Consider the following 17,908-nt stretch of genomic DNA (forward strand, 5'->3'; position numbering starts at 1 on the left):
AAACTCAGGAAAAGTGTAAGGATAGAGTGGGTGATGGAGAGGATTTAGGGTTTTGTGTTTGCTCTTTTTTTTTCCCTCTGTAAAGAGGTATTTATAGCTAATTACTATAATAACCTTTTTGTATATACTGAATCCTATCTAAATCCTATCTAAACTGAAACGGAGGTCTGCAAATTCCTTATAATATACCCTAGCTTATAAAGCAAAAGGCAACTTGAGGATTATAAAATTTGTGAAGTTTAATTTGAACTTAGAGGAGGTTCCACGTAACAGAAATGAAAGTGAGAATTTCATTAATATCTTAAACAACATTCTGCTATCCTATCTTAGCTCTGGGAAATAAGTGTATTCTCTCACCCAGAAAGGTAGTTATCTTCTTGGTAAAGACTACACAGAGTAAGTCTCATTTGATTTGCAGCGTAAGTGGCAGCCCTTGACAACTGCATTGTAACAGAAATTATTTTAAAAAAAATCTAAAAAACCCCCACCCACCACAATGACGCATTCTAGCTGGGATTTTAAACGTTCACATTTTAACACCATGTTTACCTGCATAAGCAGTAATCCAACTATAAAAGCGCTTCCTTGACAGTATCCAACTTCACGATCCACCAAAGAATAAGCCTACAAAATAAAGTTTTAAGACTCTGAACAATTAAAGTCTCATTATTAGTGGAATGAAATAATAGCGCATGCTAGTATTTTGCTAATAACTTGGTCTTCCTCTCCTAAATCCAGAGAGGACAGACGTTCCATTCAGAAGTTTTGCTCAGATATTTAGTTGCTACCTGCAGCTATGAAGGAGTATAAACTTTGCTCTCTGATGGCTTTGAAAGCACAAACTAAAGCACACCTAAAAAAAGCTTGCAGTTTTTACCTACATTAATTTGCCGAGTATACAAAGGTAAGAGAGAACTGGCATACAAACTGCACAGCATTACCACTTCTACAGGAGACCTGACAGAGAAACACTAGTTCTTTTCAGAAAAGAAAATCTGAAGTTTTATTTACAGGTGGAAGAAATGTATTGGTTTCCATGCATGCTACACCTTCATCCTGGAATTATAGAAGTTACTATGATTTAGAAACCTGCTAACTTCTCTGTAAAAACTGTGCTATGGAAAAAAAGTCTTTCAAAATTTAAGCTCTGGTACAATGGAGGCAATACAACAACTTAATTTTAGGATTGTGTTCTCATCTTGTGCTTAGGCGCTAGGTGCTGCACGTTAGCCTGCATCTGCCATTTTCTGTTACAGCATACAGGTTCAGAAACACTTAAACCAAGTGCTAGTTCTGATTTACAGTGTTCTCATTGTAAACTGTTTAACTTGCTTCACAGTACACTTTACTCCATTATAGTCTCAGCAGTAACCCTGTGATTGTTTTAATGTATGTTTAGTGGGCAAATGCTTTAAATCTCTTACAAAATCATTAACTATAGAAATATTTCAAAACTATCTTTGAAACTGGAATATAATTTGGTAGGCGGAACTAGTTTAAAAAACTAGAACACATGTAACTGACACAAGTTCAGTTACTACAATGCAAATTATTTCCAAACTTCTACACACATTCATGTTAAATTATTTTCAAGGACTGAAATACTGTCTTACCTTCATTACATTAAACAAAACCTCCTGTCCAAGGCTGTCTTTCTCTTTAAAAAAATCATGTTCAGGGTATGTTCTAGCAATATCCCTTCTTATTAGTTTCTCACATGGAGATGTCATCTTCAAAAGCTCTGAATACTGATCCTTTATTGGCATGCTTTGAGCACTGCATAACAGTTGCCAAACAATTGCTCTGAAATGATGAGGTATCCCTTTTCGAACAAGCTCCTAAAGCATAAGGAAGGATATAAAATTACTACTTGCTGAAAATAAGCATAAGCCTAAAGAGCATAACATTTCAAGGAATTCATTTCCTCACAACAAGAAAATGTTCACAACGTGTCACAAACCAATCACGTAGTTCATGAAGTGTAAGCCTCTGTTGTAGCCTGATAGATTACTGGCAGCTAACTAAAGTGAGTCACATAGTTTTAAGTGGCTTAAATTAGCTAATAAAAGCAGTTCTTCCCCTTCCCCTGTAAGCTACTTCAAAAACCTGAATATTAAAAAAGTATATACTTTTTAAAAAAGAACTCCCCTGACCCAGAATTTAATAGTTATTTTTCCACAAAATAGTACTGAAGACAACACCCTTAATTATATTTGTAGTTTAAGATACAATAAATTACTGGTAAAAAAATAATTCCAAATACGAGTAAACAATAAAGTGGAACTAACCACAACATAGCCAATCAGAAAAAAATAGCACAATACTACTATTGGAAGTTACTTGACACACTTCACAGATGCATCTAATTTCACTGGTGTGCCAGTATTTCCAAGTTCTTTTGTTTTAAGAAAGCATTTAAATTTATTTTCTGACACTGTACCAAGAAGATGTACCAAGAAGACATGAAGTTCACATCTACTGAACTAACTTTACATTCCTAAAGAAACAAAAACAAGAAAAAACACCAGCTAAGTATCATACAACTCAAACCTTCCGAGATAAATAGATCTGAGAACCAGATTCCAAGTTTGGTACTTGTCTTTTCATAAAGCACAAGTAGGAAGTAGTTTTGTTGCTTGATCTGAAAAAAACTGATGAAAAAGTACGAGTCAGGAAGTTTACAGACTTAGCAGTACTTTCTGCAACTAGGATCAATCTGACCTAGAAGACCCCCTCTTCAAGACAAGAAGATTCCCCTTCTTGTTTTAAACCTTAAGAACTGTTATTAAGTATGCTGTCTCCTACATGATAGTTTATTTTGCTCACTAGTATTTATTCTGAAGCCAGTCATCTTCTATTGTGCAAAGCTTCCTCCTGTTCCTATTTATCCAAGTATTTTTCCTACTTCTCCAAATAGGAAGATACCAAGCCAGAAAGATTAGTTAATTCAACAGTGATACTTTCAGAGACACTCCTGCTTTGAATTACTTATTAAACTTGAACTCTGCCACAGGAGCTTTACATCACTGACCTCAGCTTTCTAACATCCACAAGATATCCAGCCATTTTCAGAACCATCCTAGTAATGTCACTTCAACTATTTGTCCAGTGTATGACACAACTGTGACACCCTATATTATTTCCTACATCTCCAACTCCAAGACAAGCCTAACATAATAGCTAGAGACAGATGTGGAAAGCTGGTATGTCAACAACACACTATCAGATTGCAGATGAGTCATCTAATGACTCAGAAAGGCTAAAAATAAAAACAAAGCATTAGCAAGTGGTCCCTTGCCTTAAGTTACCATGCACCTGCTTGACAAAAATAACAGGGTCTGTACCTTCACATTCCTAGAGGAAACACCTACACACCTAGGAAAACACACCTAATAACTATCACTAAGATGATGTTATTTTACATAGTATTATGTATACTGTAATGCAGGACTTGTCTTCTTTCAGAATCTCCCCATAAAGAGGAAGCACGTTCCAAAGCAGAACGAAGACACACAAATGGAACTTACCACATACACAAGAAGGTATATATGCCTAAAGTTTCAAGGACTTACTAGCTATCTAATAACTTCAAACTAGGTTTCATAGTCAAAACATAAGAGATGGCTGTGCTGCTAAAAATCATACCTACTAATACCATCCTGAAAAAGGTATGGATGTTCCCATATTCCATTTTAATTGCAGGATAACAAAGCTTAGGTTGACTTTTGACAAACACATAAAACAAAAACACACCTGAGAATTATTTAACAAGCAGTGAAAAACTCACTAGCAATATATTTAAATATTTACTAAAAGTTAGTCAAACACTCCCTAAATGATACTTGACCAGCAGTAAAAGTGGGTGACACATGACACTTTAAAATGTCCACATGCAGGCAGTTCAAACACTGAACTCTATCCAACCAGATCTACTTATCATCCCACTTGTGCCTTTTTTTTTTTTTTGCAAGGTTCATGTGGCCTTCTTTTCATGGCATTTTTGGGAACACCTTTCCAGAAACTGTTTTCCCTATGCAAGCAGAAAGTCTTGAATTCATTTGCATCCCTTGTTTCCTCTCTCAAGTCATGTTCTTTCTTCACAACTGCTTCACATAAAAGATACTTTGCTTTAGCCCATTGTTCTGCCTTCCCACAACCTATTCACACACACACACGCACTTCAAACTGCTCAAAAGACCTTGAAATTTGTATTCTGCACATAAAACTACTGATTACAGCCAATAAAGAACCAAAGCAGAACAGACTGCCTACGAACAAAAATCCCACGCTGCTGTACTTGCTGCTTCTGAAACACGGATATGTTAAATGCCTTGGATGCTTTTTAGTTTGAATTTGAAGTATAACTGAATTCTGCTGCTGCATAAACCCACAACTGACCCAGACTGGACACACACTGGTCACAATTTGTCTGGTTGACTCAGAGTTCAGAAACTGTGTGTTCTTTCACTTAAGGTCATCCCTGGGGTCAAGTTACTTGGCACGCACAATGAAACTAAGTTCCTATCAGATCTTCATACAGTAGAATCAAGTCCTCTAGTGATAATGTTTTTAAAGAGATGGCTGTTCAGTGGGAAAATAATCATAGCATCCAGCTGTTGTATGACTAAGTAGGTAATTCCATTTTGAAAACGTAGTATATCTATCTCCCCTGTGTTCAAAGAAATCTCTCATTACAAGTATGCTGAAATCTCTGGTATGCATCTAATTTCAATAAGACGTACTAGGCAAAACTAAAGCCTAGTAATGGTTATGTAAGAAGCACAAAGTCTTAGGAATTGAAGCAGAATTAATCAGAAGCTTCTATTACATATTTATCTAAAAGAATAAAGCCCACAGGAAAATAAAAAGCTATCACTTATATCACATTACAAATATATCCTACAAAAGCTATCCAGCTACTACCTTCACTTGCTTTTCTTTCTTTTTCCGTACATCTTCCCATTCATTCACAATCCTCCCCCACAGGATCCACGAGTCTTCTTCAAGATGGCTGAGATTGCTAGAAGCTGATGAGCTAGATACAAGAGAAGATCCACTATTTCTTCTTGACCCATTTACTGATCGCAAGGATTTGCTATCAGTTTCCAGGAGTCTGCAGAGAAAGCATGCAAAAAAAATTAGACCTTCTTATCACAGTATCATACTATTAGTAGTTTGTTTACAAGCCAGTTCTTTAAACTCTTAAAGAATGCATCCAGAGGTTCAGCAGTACAGTTTTTCCACCCATACTAAATTTGAAAAGTTTGAAAAATGTTCAAAAATGTTTCAAAAATTTGAAAAATGTTACTGTTTTTTCTTGAGTTCTCAAGTAATTCTGAAGACAGAAGAGCACCTTACATTGCAGCCTTTCAAAAAAGGAATAAAAATGCATCAGCACTAACAGAAGTAAGATTTTAATACAAGTTCTTTGTGATCTCACAAACTAGATCTTAAAACGTGAAAAGATCAAATTAGAGAAAGTACAAAAGCATTGCAAGTCCAACTCTTTCACACATTTACCAACTAGAGATTAACAGTCCTACAGGAAATATTGGTGAGTTTTATTTTAAGGCGTAAGTACCAGCAAGAGGATTTGATTTTACTAGCAACAGACCAAAAAAATAGGGCTGTCATGCATCACACTGGCAAAGAGAACACGAACACAAGCAAGTTAAATATCTTTACTCAATATCCTAACAATAGTGTCAAATGTCAAAAGTCCTAGAAAAGACAGTAATTTTAAAGCAAAGACAAAAGAAGCCTGCAAAAAAGCCATCTGTTTACACATTTTCATTATATTTTTAATGACAATGTAAATACAGACAGAATAATTAAAACTCAAAGCAATTATGGAATGCCTGAAATTTGCTGACAACTGTTCAAATTAACATGGTGTTTTCTAAGTGCATGAGAGAAGTCTCAGACCTAAAGAATATGAACCAGGCAACAACAGCTGTTAGTACAGCTAATGAGTGGGTAATTAAAGCCTGGAGCTCAGACATGAGAACTTCTCTGATTATCAGGTAGTAAGGTATATTAAAGATGTGCCAAGTGCTGGACAGGTTCCTACAGACTTCAGGGCACTGACCTGTGCTGCCTCCTACAGGAAGATGCAACCTCAGTGCTTCTGCTTTGGAAGAAGAAAAATTCACGGATTTCCCTGCTAGCTGGCTGCTATGACTATCAGTTTTGCAAGGAGGTAGAGACAGATGGGGATCCATGGCAAAAAGGCCTGCTCTGTTTATCCTCAACTCATACTGAGCCCCATAAGCGGGGGGAAGGTTTTTTTTTTTTAGACCACATGTCAGCTAAGAGCAAGAATTGAAGAGTAACTTAAAAAAAAAAAGTGTTTTGCTGTATCAGTTTTATTTGTGCTTAAACTTCCAAGAATTCTAACATCTGTAAAGCAGACAGATATGGTTGATTAATTTCTCATGCATCTGCACAAAATCTAAAAACCTTCCAGTATTTTAGCAAGGCCAAGTCAGGTTTTAGATACTTAGTAAGTTATAGCCCTTCTACACAAGTTTTGGAGTACCTACAATTCAAGCTCTCAACCAAGGTAGAGTTATTTATGTTATGTTTCCCTGCACCTAGCTTTCACCTATTGTTTTTATGCAAATTAGGAAAAATGTATTTTCGTTAATGAAAATAACAAGTACAGTCTCTGCAGAAGTACTTCATTATTTAGAGAAAGGTTAAATAGTATGGCCTTCAAACAAACTTCAAGCTTTTTTTCACAATTGATTTCGATTTAGTTCATATTAAGACAATGCAGAAAAATCTCATTTTAAGAAAAAAATCAAAAATATGTTTAGAAACCTGATTTATGCTTAATGAAAACATTTTAGAATTCCTTTACCAGCCTGGGCCAGTATCAAAAGATCAAAGTAATGACAGAGGAAAAACAAGCACAGAAGAAACATTATGATTATAAATACAATTACAAAAACCCTTATAACTGTAAAAGGCTTTAACTAGTTACTTTCAGTTTTCACAACTTCTGATAAAAGTTATGCCAGATTTCAGTAATTTGACCTTACCTGGGTAAGCTCATTGTCCATACATTTATAAACGGGAAACTTGTTATAAAGCAAGTAACATGCAAGTTCCGTGGTGTTCAGTGACTGTTTTCTTTCACCTAAAACTTCATAAATGATTTACTAATGCCAAACAACTCCAACAGGACTCTGGACTGAGCTACCTCACTATTCTGAGGAGGCTTTCAGTATAATTGGATTATAGAATCCTTGATACCTTCATAACTTGATACAGTTTGAGTTCTTTCAGTCTCTAACTTGTTTAAAAAAAAATCAAATTCTTATTCATATGAAAGTCAACAATGGAAATGAAACCTTTAAAGTTATCCATCACCAGCTATTCTTCCATTAAGCAGAAACAAGAACTTCCCTGTGTTCAGAGTACAATTCCTTGCCAAAGTGTCACTGCGCTAAAATGCAGATTCAAACTGTTCCTAAACTACAGTGCACCTCACATGATTAAATAAATAAAAACTTGGTGCTCTAAAGTATTGTATCTCACAAGAAAAGGTACATTTAATGCAAACTGATAGGACAGACTTTGATTAGAATTCATCAACCAAAAGACAAAATATAGGATTGAACAACAGATCTAGCTAAAAAAAAATCAAATGAAACCCAACAAGTTTTCTTAACTTTTACTAAATGCAAAAAGCTAACGTGAAGAAGATTAGCAAGCCCAAGTTCACATGCAGCTTTCAACAAGCAAACTAGTCTAACTACAGGGTGTAATATGACTACTCTAGAGGCAGAAGCATTATGCCCTAACACAGATAAGCAGTCCAAAGAACAGATATTACTGCTTTTCATATATAAGTTAGTCCCTTGGTCATGAACAGAGCTGAAAATCTCAGATTAAATGCCAATTAGCTTTCTTCAAAGAACTATTTACCTCCATTTTTTTCTTCTTTTAATAAATTTTGAATTGCTACTAGCATGGTAAAAAAAAGTTACACATAATACATCCTCAAAGGAGCGACCATCCCATAAACCATAAGGAAAAAGGATGAGGTGGTTTAGAAGCAGATTTCCATTCCTCATCAAGAACTTCCCTGTAAACTGCATTACTATTAGGCTGCAGAATATGGATATGAGAGAAGACATGCCAGAAGACACAGTGGCATTAGCCCCTCCTTCCAGTTACTCTTCTCCTCTACTGAAAGAGACTACGCTCACAACTAAATCAGTAGAAGAAAACCACAAGTACCACAGCTGCCTCACTGCAAAGTCCAGCAAGCTAATAGATGCTGGAGCAAAAGCCAGTTTGAGCTCAACTGTCAGTCTCTGCACTTTCCTGAAGCACAAGGGACAGCAACTTTCAATGGAAGGCAGCAGATAGCTATAGAGCTTCAGTAAGTCTGAAAGCTATTGGAACTCAAGTTCTCCTTTACCGTCAACCTCTCATAGGCTACTAAAACATACTTGTCAAATATAACCAAACATTGCAAGAGGCCAGATAACTTAAAATCATGCCTCAAGAGTGGAAATAAGGGTTCTAGAAATTCAGCATTAAGAAATCATATGGTCCAATTTTATTTCTGCATGAGATTGTCAATTTGCAATGACTGTGCAAGTCAATAGCAACTGATCCAAACAAAAGTTGGATCTTAAACGCAGATGGTGCAGATAAACATACAAGCATGCAAAAGCTGCAAAGAGAACGGCAGCCTATGCAAAAAAAAAGTCCAGAAGAACAAGAAAGACTAATTAGAGATTTACCTTTCATGAAATTAAGGTATTATGCACCAGTCACCATTAGCATACCAGCAGAATGCACCTATTATTTCTTGCAAATAATAGATGGTTGAACACTGTCTCCAGCCACGCGACACTGGAGAAGATGCAAAGCCTCCTCTATTAACTGTACCTGTACTAGACTAGATATCCTGATCCAGACTAAATTACAGAACACAAACTGAAAAATTGTTTGAGCCCTTAAACTGTATAAGTAATAGAAGAGCAGAGCTGCTCTTCTAGTGTTTCCAACTAAAAATTTTATAAACTGAATTTTACCCCATGTAAACCAGTAAACAAGTAACATGCTAAAGGCTAAACGTGAGCACATCGTATAGTGGAAAGCAAGAAAACAATGGGCTTCTGAGGTCTTTCAGATTTCAAAAAGCTAACAGGAATATCATTTTTATTTAAGAAGGTGAGTTTATACAAGAGTCTCAACCCTATGATACTCTATTTTAAATTGAATACTGAAGACCATGTGGCTCCAGTGTAAGTTCTTCAGATAAGAGGCTGTTATAAACACTCCTGTAAGACTGGAAGAGAAAGACACCCTCGAACATTCCATAAAAATAGAGCATCTAAAACACACATCTCAAGAACATCAATTCTTTAACTTAGGGGCCTTGAAATGAAGGTGTTCTGCCATGAAGTTTTTACCCAACCTCCTTTAACAGAGTCTGCTGGAACTGCAACAACCCAATGTTAGTCTAAATTAGTATATCCTGAAGACCAAGGTGTTTTCCATTCACCTGTTCTGTTCCTCAAGTTTAGCCAGTAATTCTAAGTCGTCTGGACTCAGTTGTGTTGGTGAGGATGGCGATAACGCAGGCGTAGACAGAGTGGTAGAGGAGGATGTAGTGTGCAAGGAGGCAGATGGACTTGCCACCTGACTGGCCATTTGACTGACGGTGTGCGATACGGTGTTCTTCACCCATGAGAGAGTAGAGCTCAGCTTCCCTGCAACCTTGTCTGTCGCCACCTGTGATGACAAAAAGAAGAGGTTGCAACAGTTGTTTTTTCATCTTTTCAGTCAACCTGCTGTCACTGAACAGAGGAAAAAAGATACAATATACATAAACTGACATTGGGATTATTTACTTTTCCAAAACACTCTAAGCTGTCAGAAGCAATACAAGGAGCAAAAGCAATAAAATAGTACAGAAGTAGTGACATGCAAGTATGCTGCTAATACACAAAGAAAGATAGAGGAATTTGTGATGTTATGTTCAACAGCTGGTTTTTGCAGTAAATACTGCAGATCAGTTAAGACTTTCCATTACAAAAATGAATAGAAATAAAAGCTTGCTTTAAAACATCTTAATAAACTAAAAACAGCACAGAAAAATGTAGAAAAATATATAAGGAAGCAGTCAACTACTTCACTGATGGGCACTGAAGCAGCAGAAGTGTATCAGTCTAGATACCCCAACCACTCTGGCTTCTGCTCACCTTCATTAACCCCCTACAGTGACAGAGCAGAGCAGCAGACACCGCGTTTCTAGATTACAAAGTAAAAGATCCTCTAGCATCTGCAGAAAACAATCACAAAGCATTTAAGCCCATTAAGCCACAACTGCTCCTGACTGCCTTCCATCAGGCCTTGCACTGCCAGCTCTTCTGCTTCCTGACTTTCTCATCAGGTCATCCCTGCACAAACAAGTGTCTGTGAGCCCAACCCCACTGCCAGCTCCCAGACAATTCTGGGGCTCAAGAGGGGTCAGGGGCACTCTTGAGAGGTGCAGCTGGAGCAGAAAGGAGCTCTGAGCTGGCCACCAGGGGAATCCGTCTGTCCCTCTGCTTAGCAGGGGCTGATCACAACAGCACGTGGACTGCAGTAACGCTGGTCAAGGACTAAGCAGTAACACAGCCAGCCTAGCCAGTTCTTTTGTTTATTTCTTCACTGATCAACAGAGAAGGAAGAGCAGCAGCTGCTGGAGATGTTTTCTGATGAACGCTCACTACACCTTCCTTCAGCCACCAAAGGCACAAGAGACCTTGACCTACACTGATTCACCAGCTCAGCATGAACCAGGGTCTGATTCCTGTCCTAGCCCAACTGGAGACAACCTAGACACACCTGAAAAGAAGAGCGAGTTGCCTAGCAAACTTTTCAAAAACAAAACCAGGTTGAAGAGGAAATTCTCCTGAAGAAGTGTTGCTGACAACTGTTAATTTAGATCTCTTCTGACTTCCTCAAAATAATGAATTGCTCAATGGTTGTCACAATTCTTCAATACAGCTTATACAGTACTTGCTAAGATACTAAAGACCTTGAACAACAGGAAAAAAAATGCTTCCCAAGGTCCTCTAACAGAATACAATTAAAGCATAATTTCAACTGGAAAAAGCAACTCCATCTCAGCACAGCAGCTGCTAATGGACAGCCCGTTTTAAATGGAGAAATAGGAACCTTTGCAAATCATACCAAATCGTAAATCCCCCCTTTTCATACTGCCTTTCAAATATTACATTAAAGTGTGGGATGGCAAAACTGTTTTTGATTAGATGAAAGCACTCACAGCCAAAAAATTAGATTTGATTCCCACAAGCTCAAATCAAGGGGAGAAAAAAGCCTTCCAACCACCAGATCGTTGTACAAAGTATTTGTGAGAGGTAGAAGAAACATCCTTTAGAAGGCATAAACGCATTAGCCAGAACTAGACACCATGCCTTCACTCATTGCATCACATACCCTGAAGCTGTGATTTACAGGAATCTGTCTTCTGTGATCAGAAGACATAAAAACCAAAATGCACTTTCATCTACTTTTTCATAGTCTAAAAGACCATGCCTTCACCTCCAAAACTTTATTTCTTATCCTCATTTGTCTTCCATCTTTCTCATCCTACTTATCTACAGTATATCCCTAATATCCTCCCCGTAAGACATTTACCCAGCAATTTTCTCTTCATTTTTTCCTCTCACCCTGAATCAAACATATTGCTTGAAAACGTACTAGAAATCCAAAACATGCTAGGCAAAGAAACTCAAGAATAAAATGCTTCAGTAACGAGATACGCTGTTAGCCCAAGTAGCAGATGTCCACACAGCAAGTCTCTACCCCTCAATCAGCTAGTCAGAACAAAACACATCCAAACCTAAACGGAATGGAGATATCTGCTAACCTAATGCTTCAGTGTACCACCCAAGCTTACTCTGCAACACAGGCATGCTTGGGAATGATCAAGTTTTCCAGGTGCTGTGAACATGTGATGCTGCAGGATATCTGGGTCAGGGATGGCAAAAACACCAGTAAGCATACGGTTTAACACCTCTCTGCTTTAGAAATGTCATGTTGCTTAGCACAACATTCTGGAAAGACTGAAAAAGCCAGTACTGTCAAACCTTTGATGTTTTCTGTTGAAAAACACCACAGTCTCCTCACTCTCCTAAACACATTTCTTTTAAAAGCTGATTATTACTTAACCAGCAGTATTTCCATAGGCCTACAGCCATGCCTCCCTTTCGCAGAGGATCATTGATGTAGACAATTTTCAACCATCCTTCCATTTGCTACTCTTTATTATTGTGCCAAAGGGTGCTCAGCTGTTTGCAGCAATACCAAGGACAGCCAGATACTCCACAGCCTGTTCAAAATCTTAGCAGGAACACAGCAATAAATCTAGCCAAACATGAAACAGGACTTCTGCCCTTGCCATCATCCTCTCACAAGGCATACTACACCTATGCTACATCCACTCTGTTCTGCCTTTTCTTACCAGTGAAGCACAAACACGTGGCGCTGCTCTGCTTGGGGCCCTCCTGTGCTGCAGCAGGTACCAGAGGCAGCAGTGAGACATGCAACCCACAGCCAGACTCTATTCACCACAGCCATGAAAGCTCTGTCCCTTTAGCTAGCCAGCTTCAGCAGGATGGCCCTAGCTGACAGCATTGGTTGCTCAGCGCACCTCTGCAGTTTACCGGCTTCATCGATCTCCTTTAAGTTACATTTGAAGAGGTAACCAACAACAGCTGGGATACACACCAAACCAAGAGCACCGTTGATCAAACCACTACCTATTATTTCACATGAGCGAGACCACTGTGTCAGTCCATTTTAGGAGCACGTCTTCTTCTCCCAGAGGGGTCTCCCTCAAGAGCCTGCTAATTAACCAGACTGGGAACACAAGCGCTGCTTGCAGGATCACCGACACTTTCCACCAAAGAAGGCCAGGTTGGCAGACCAGCAGGCAGGATCATGCCTACTTCACCCTTTGCAGCACTCCAAACTGAGCAGACAACTCTGCTCCAAACCAGAGTCATTGAGGCTCCAAGACGGAGGAACAGTGCAGCTGCTCCCAGGTTGCCACAGAGCTTACCTCCAACAGACAAAAAGCACAGGGAGAGCTCATTTGCATCTGCCTGCCTAAGACCAGGTAGATACCTCCTAATTAAGTGCAGGAATTTTGAGTTTGAAAAGATCAATCTTTAAAGAGACAGAGGGGAACAAAACCAAACAATGGCTAAGCCACTAAAGACCTTCTACCCCCCTGCAGGTTCCAGTGAGAAAACAGCCAGCACTGCTCACCTACCTGGTCAAGCACCAGGCAAGGCACAGATCTACGGCTGCTTCTTTAAGCTACAGCAAAGGTAACAGACATTTGTATTGATCTCTGTATAGGTATGTGAGATGTGCACTTTACGTATGTCAACTAAAATACATGAACTCAGCATCTCAGCTTTAAGTTTAGTATCTTAAATCAGCTGCTGATCAGTGCAATACTGTGTTAGGTTTGAGTTATTCCAAATGAATACTGCAGTGGAACAATAGATTTAATATTTTATGTAAGGCCAGCTGTAGGTAGACCGCAGCATCCCACATCACATATGTATTATCTAATTATTTTTGCCTGAGAATCCCAGACATATGCTGCAGCACCCTACTGTAAGCCCCAAAATGTTACCATCACATTTGCTACACAATGTTTGTTTTCAAGAAAAACAACAACATCGATTTAGACTTATTGACAAAAAAATAATTCACTGTAGACATTGAGTTCAGTTAATATCTGCATTCTGTGCTTCCCTGGAAGCAGCATGTATTAAATCTTATTATCTTAATTACCTGAATTATTCTCTCAACTATTCTTATCACACAAAGGAAAAGTAACTGCAAGCCTTATACAAACATTAATATGTATTTCACATCTTCTCTCTATCCTTTCTTCTCTTCCTAAGAGAAAGAGGTGGGATCCTAAAAAAAAAAAGACAAGGAAGTGGTTGTGTACATGGCTTTCAAGCAAGTTGTACAGCATTCCATAAACCCAGTCTACTGCTTGCTTCAAAAGGTAACAGCATTCTAATAGCTGAAGAATAAACTAAACTGACTCAGACAGTGACATGCAGGAGATGCAGCTGGTGAATCAGCTTGTTATAATGCTTCCTGACAATCTGAAATCCTAATTTAGGACTCCAGCATGGTTTCACTATCAGCTTCATCTGTACCTTCTGTACAAGAAATTCATTTAACTGGTTTCAGCCTAAGTCTGAGAAAGTCCTGATTTACTCTCATATGCCCGAGTTTTTCTTGTAATGTCACATACCAACAGTCAGGAATATCACTGCTGGCATACACCAGCTTTCATTCCGTTTGATAATCACCAGCTCTCCATGCCTTTCTGATGTAAACAACAAGCAGACTAACATTTTAAACTGTGTAAATCTAAAGCTAGCAGGAAGCTCTCTGTAGTATCACTTAATAAATACACTTTCTTTAAAGTTGTCTTCAGGCTTTGGTGGGCCTAGAATATCTAGAAACAAAGCTGCAAGTTCACAACATAATCTAATATATAAGGTGTTTTGAGAAGGTACTTAAAAATGTTGCAGTGACCCACCAAAGGTTGAAGCCATTGTCAAAGTTCATATAAATAATATTTCAATCATTAACCAAAGTTGTACTGAACTCTGTTTATTTCCACAAACAACTCCAGGTTTTTAATTACCTCTGAAGACCACTGTCGTTTACAGTCTCTCAAGTACTGGCCAGTACACCAGCTGAGAAGTCAAACCAAGGTGCTTTTGCAAGCACTACCTAAAGATGACCCTTTATCAAACAAGTTCTCTCTCAAGCCTGGCATATGAACACTAACAACCTTCAGGGAACCATCCATGCCTTCTTTCACGGGGTAAAGATTCTAGATATGGCACTTGAGTACAAGATGGACAACAATGCCTCAGATCTATGAAAGAAAGCACTGAAGGACTACAGTAAAAGCTTTATGGGGGAACTTGAAGGAATTTCCTTTGTTTCTTTGTTCTTTTAGACCTCAGTTTGGAAAACATCTTTGTGCTTCTGAGTGCCAAGCTACATGCTTATCCTCGAAGGACTGTCCCATTGGCTAACAAAACAAGAAGAGTCATAGATCAGTCGGCTGAAATCAAGAACAACTGCAAATTCAGTTTGTTCATGCACTAGATTGGAAGACTTTGAAATGTTTTTCAATAAAATGCAAGTCAGCCATTTCACTGGAGTTCAAGTATCAACACGTTTCAAAAAAATAGCACAGCCTGAAGGACAGACATGCTTCATCCTGAAAGCGCCTTTCTACAGATTTTACTTTCCTACTCATCCCTTAATATCTAGTTCCTTTAATGTTGCTTTCAGCCAACTTTCTCCTGGAGCAGTGCCAGTACTAGCTGCTAAACTACATTAGGGTGAAAATAAACAAAAGTACATCAGTGCACTTAAATTTACTAAAAGCCTTAGATCCATATTTCAGAAGTCAGAAACAACTAAGTTACATTTTAAAACAGTCACTGAGCCACAATGAAGATCAATGCTTTTGATGTTACTTTGAAAGCATACAAGATTTACAAGGAGTTAAATTGGTAAGTTAAAATGATCAAATATTGGACAAGATAAAAAATACACCATTCTATGCAACATTTCTATATACTGGCAGCCTGTTTTCTAGGTTTAATTCTCCCTGTTTAATTGTGACATACATCACAATCCACAAGCTAGAACTGAAATGCTTATCTCCCTTTTACATGGCTGTGCACAGTCCCCTTTCCCAAGGGTTGCGTGAAGCGAGATGATGGAGAACACAGGCACGGCCTTACAGAACATGGTAAAGTTTACAGTTTTATTACTTACTTACTAGAATTTAAAACAAATTAGATGACAAAGACTGGCAAGACCCTCCCCTCAGGATACTTCTCTTATTTCCTTTAATTAATCAACTAAAATTAATCAACTTCCTAATCAGTTACACTCACATTCAAACACATAAATCAATTCCCAAGTGACTGACCAGTAACGACCCTTACTTGCAAGCTACAAATTCATCACAGCTTGCTGCTGCTGACAGAGTATAAGAAAAGGTAAAACTTTTAGAAGTGAAAAGCACAACGAATTTAGTAACTTCCAGTTTCAGGAAGTTGTCTAAGCTATCCACAGTAAGCCCAGCAGATTTGAATAGAAGGACATACATCAGTACCCTGTTTCTAGTAACATGATCCATGCCAGCATCCATAGCCTTGCTGTAGTATTTAACTTTGCCCACCAATTTACTTCGGATATCCATGACTTGTCTTCACAAGCATTTACAGTATAACTCAAAGCAAGCAGCCTTTTATTGTTGTAGTGTCTTCCTCCATGCCACCGAAGTCTGTAGCAGCGCTCCTGCAGTTTTTTCTGAACACGCCACTTAAATGAAAGTTTTTCCCCCAGTTAGTGAGAAGAGAAAAAGAAGCCTGCTCTTCAGAGAAATTACGTTACTCATAGCCAAATGAAAACAGTTATTTTGGTTGTTTAACCACTGAGTCTTATGCTTCTGTTTAGAAATAAATGCCTATTCACTTCTTTTGTAAAGATCTGTAAAAAAAAAAAAAAAATAAAACTCCCAAGTCTATATCATGGTCTGTAAGTGTCTTATGGAACTTTAACTTGCGTCCTCATTTTGTCTTTAGAAATATCAATCACAATTCTTTTTCCAAACGTCTGGGAAACACTAAAGCTTCAGCCAAATCCACAAAGTCCCAGCATTCCAAGGCAAAACAAAATCCAACAAAAATAACTTTACTTAATGAATGTTGTTTTTAGCTCTGCTGTTTCAAAGAACATTTAGTTGGAACTTTTTTTTCCCCCTATGTCTGAAAGCAGTCTGCCATTCAAACTACATATACATCAAGAATCTGTGAAAAAGATTTAAAGTTGAGTTCTCCTATACAGTATCACCCTATATAGTGATATGGAAAATACACATCCAGAACGGTTTTTGGCTAGCTATTAGTTTTTTTACATCCATTTTAAATGACACTCAATAGTTTTACTCTAATAAAAATAACAGTAAGCTCTTCTCATAACATCCTCTTAGTTACAAGTGCACTGTGAAGTTCTGACAACAGCAACTCACTATTACAAGACTGGGCCCATCTGCCAGTCTGAAGAAACCAAATAAAAAAACAGAGTTAATACAGTATAAGATACTGGTGAACTGGAGTTCTGTATCACCACAATAATTACACTTTCTATGTTTAAAACAATTGATCAAGAACATGTTACGATGTTGTCAAACAGGTATTTAACATTATATTAGGGAGACAGGTAAAATTTGTTCATACAAAAAATAAAGATTTGTGGTAGCGCCTTTTGGCTGTTTCCCAAGTTGGAAGCCAACACAGAAAGATTAGATGCCCACAGTCATTCACAGACACCACCTTATTTTTAGTCCAGAACTAAGCCCAACCCTAGCACTGTACTTTAACCCCAACTATACTGGAACTGCCTCACCAGGTCTCAGAAGGACTACTTTTACAGAAAATCACCAAAGTTGACCATTAATACAGCCTGAAATAACACAATGACCACCATATGATCCCGGTCAGTGTGACCAAAAGGAGATCACATTCTTCATTACATGAATCCTATAGCAGACCAGACATTGCCTGGGCCCTCCCCAAAACACCACTCCAAGGCTAACTGGATAGTTACCAGAGTTCAAAGGAAGTTAAACAAATTAGCAATAATCAAGGACAAGCTAGGATTCACTAAAGCCTCTTGCCAGCACGTAGTTTTTGCTAAAGCGCACACGTGCATTCAACAAAAACATGTCATGGCTGAATGTGAACTGAACAAAGCAAGGCAAGTCCACCTACGTTACTACCCAGCCTCCTGCCCAATCCCCAGC

The 17,908-nt window shown here is 38.2% G+C and overlaps 1 protein-coding gene across 9 annotated transcripts in view; it reads right to left on the bottom strand.

Moving 5' to 3' along the window:
* Positions 1-17,908, bottom strand: part of EVI5 (ecotropic viral integration site 5) — a 76,685-nt gene that overhangs the window by 56,049 nt on the left and 2,728 nt on the right. For all 9 annotated transcript variants that reach the window (XM_040566323.1, XM_040566325.1, XM_040566322.1 and 6 more), the window contains exons 2-5: positions 9,527-9,756; positions 4,924-5,113; positions 1,614-1,838; positions 550-624 (exon numbers count right to left, since the gene is read on the bottom strand). In XM_040566323.1, coding sequence (XP_040422257.1) covers positions 550-624; positions 1,614-1,838; positions 4,924-5,113; positions 9,527-9,756 — 720 coding nt within the window. The remainder of the gene's footprint in view (positions 1-549; positions 625-1,613; positions 1,839-4,923; positions 5,114-9,526; positions 9,757-17,908) is intronic.

The sequence above is a fragment of the Cygnus olor genome, chromosome 8 (assembly GCF_009769625.2).
Source record: "Cygnus olor isolate bCygOlo1 chromosome 8, bCygOlo1.pri.v2, whole genome shotgun sequence".
Taxonomy (NCBI): domain Eukaryota; kingdom Metazoa; phylum Chordata; class Aves; order Anseriformes; family Anatidae; genus Cygnus; species Cygnus olor.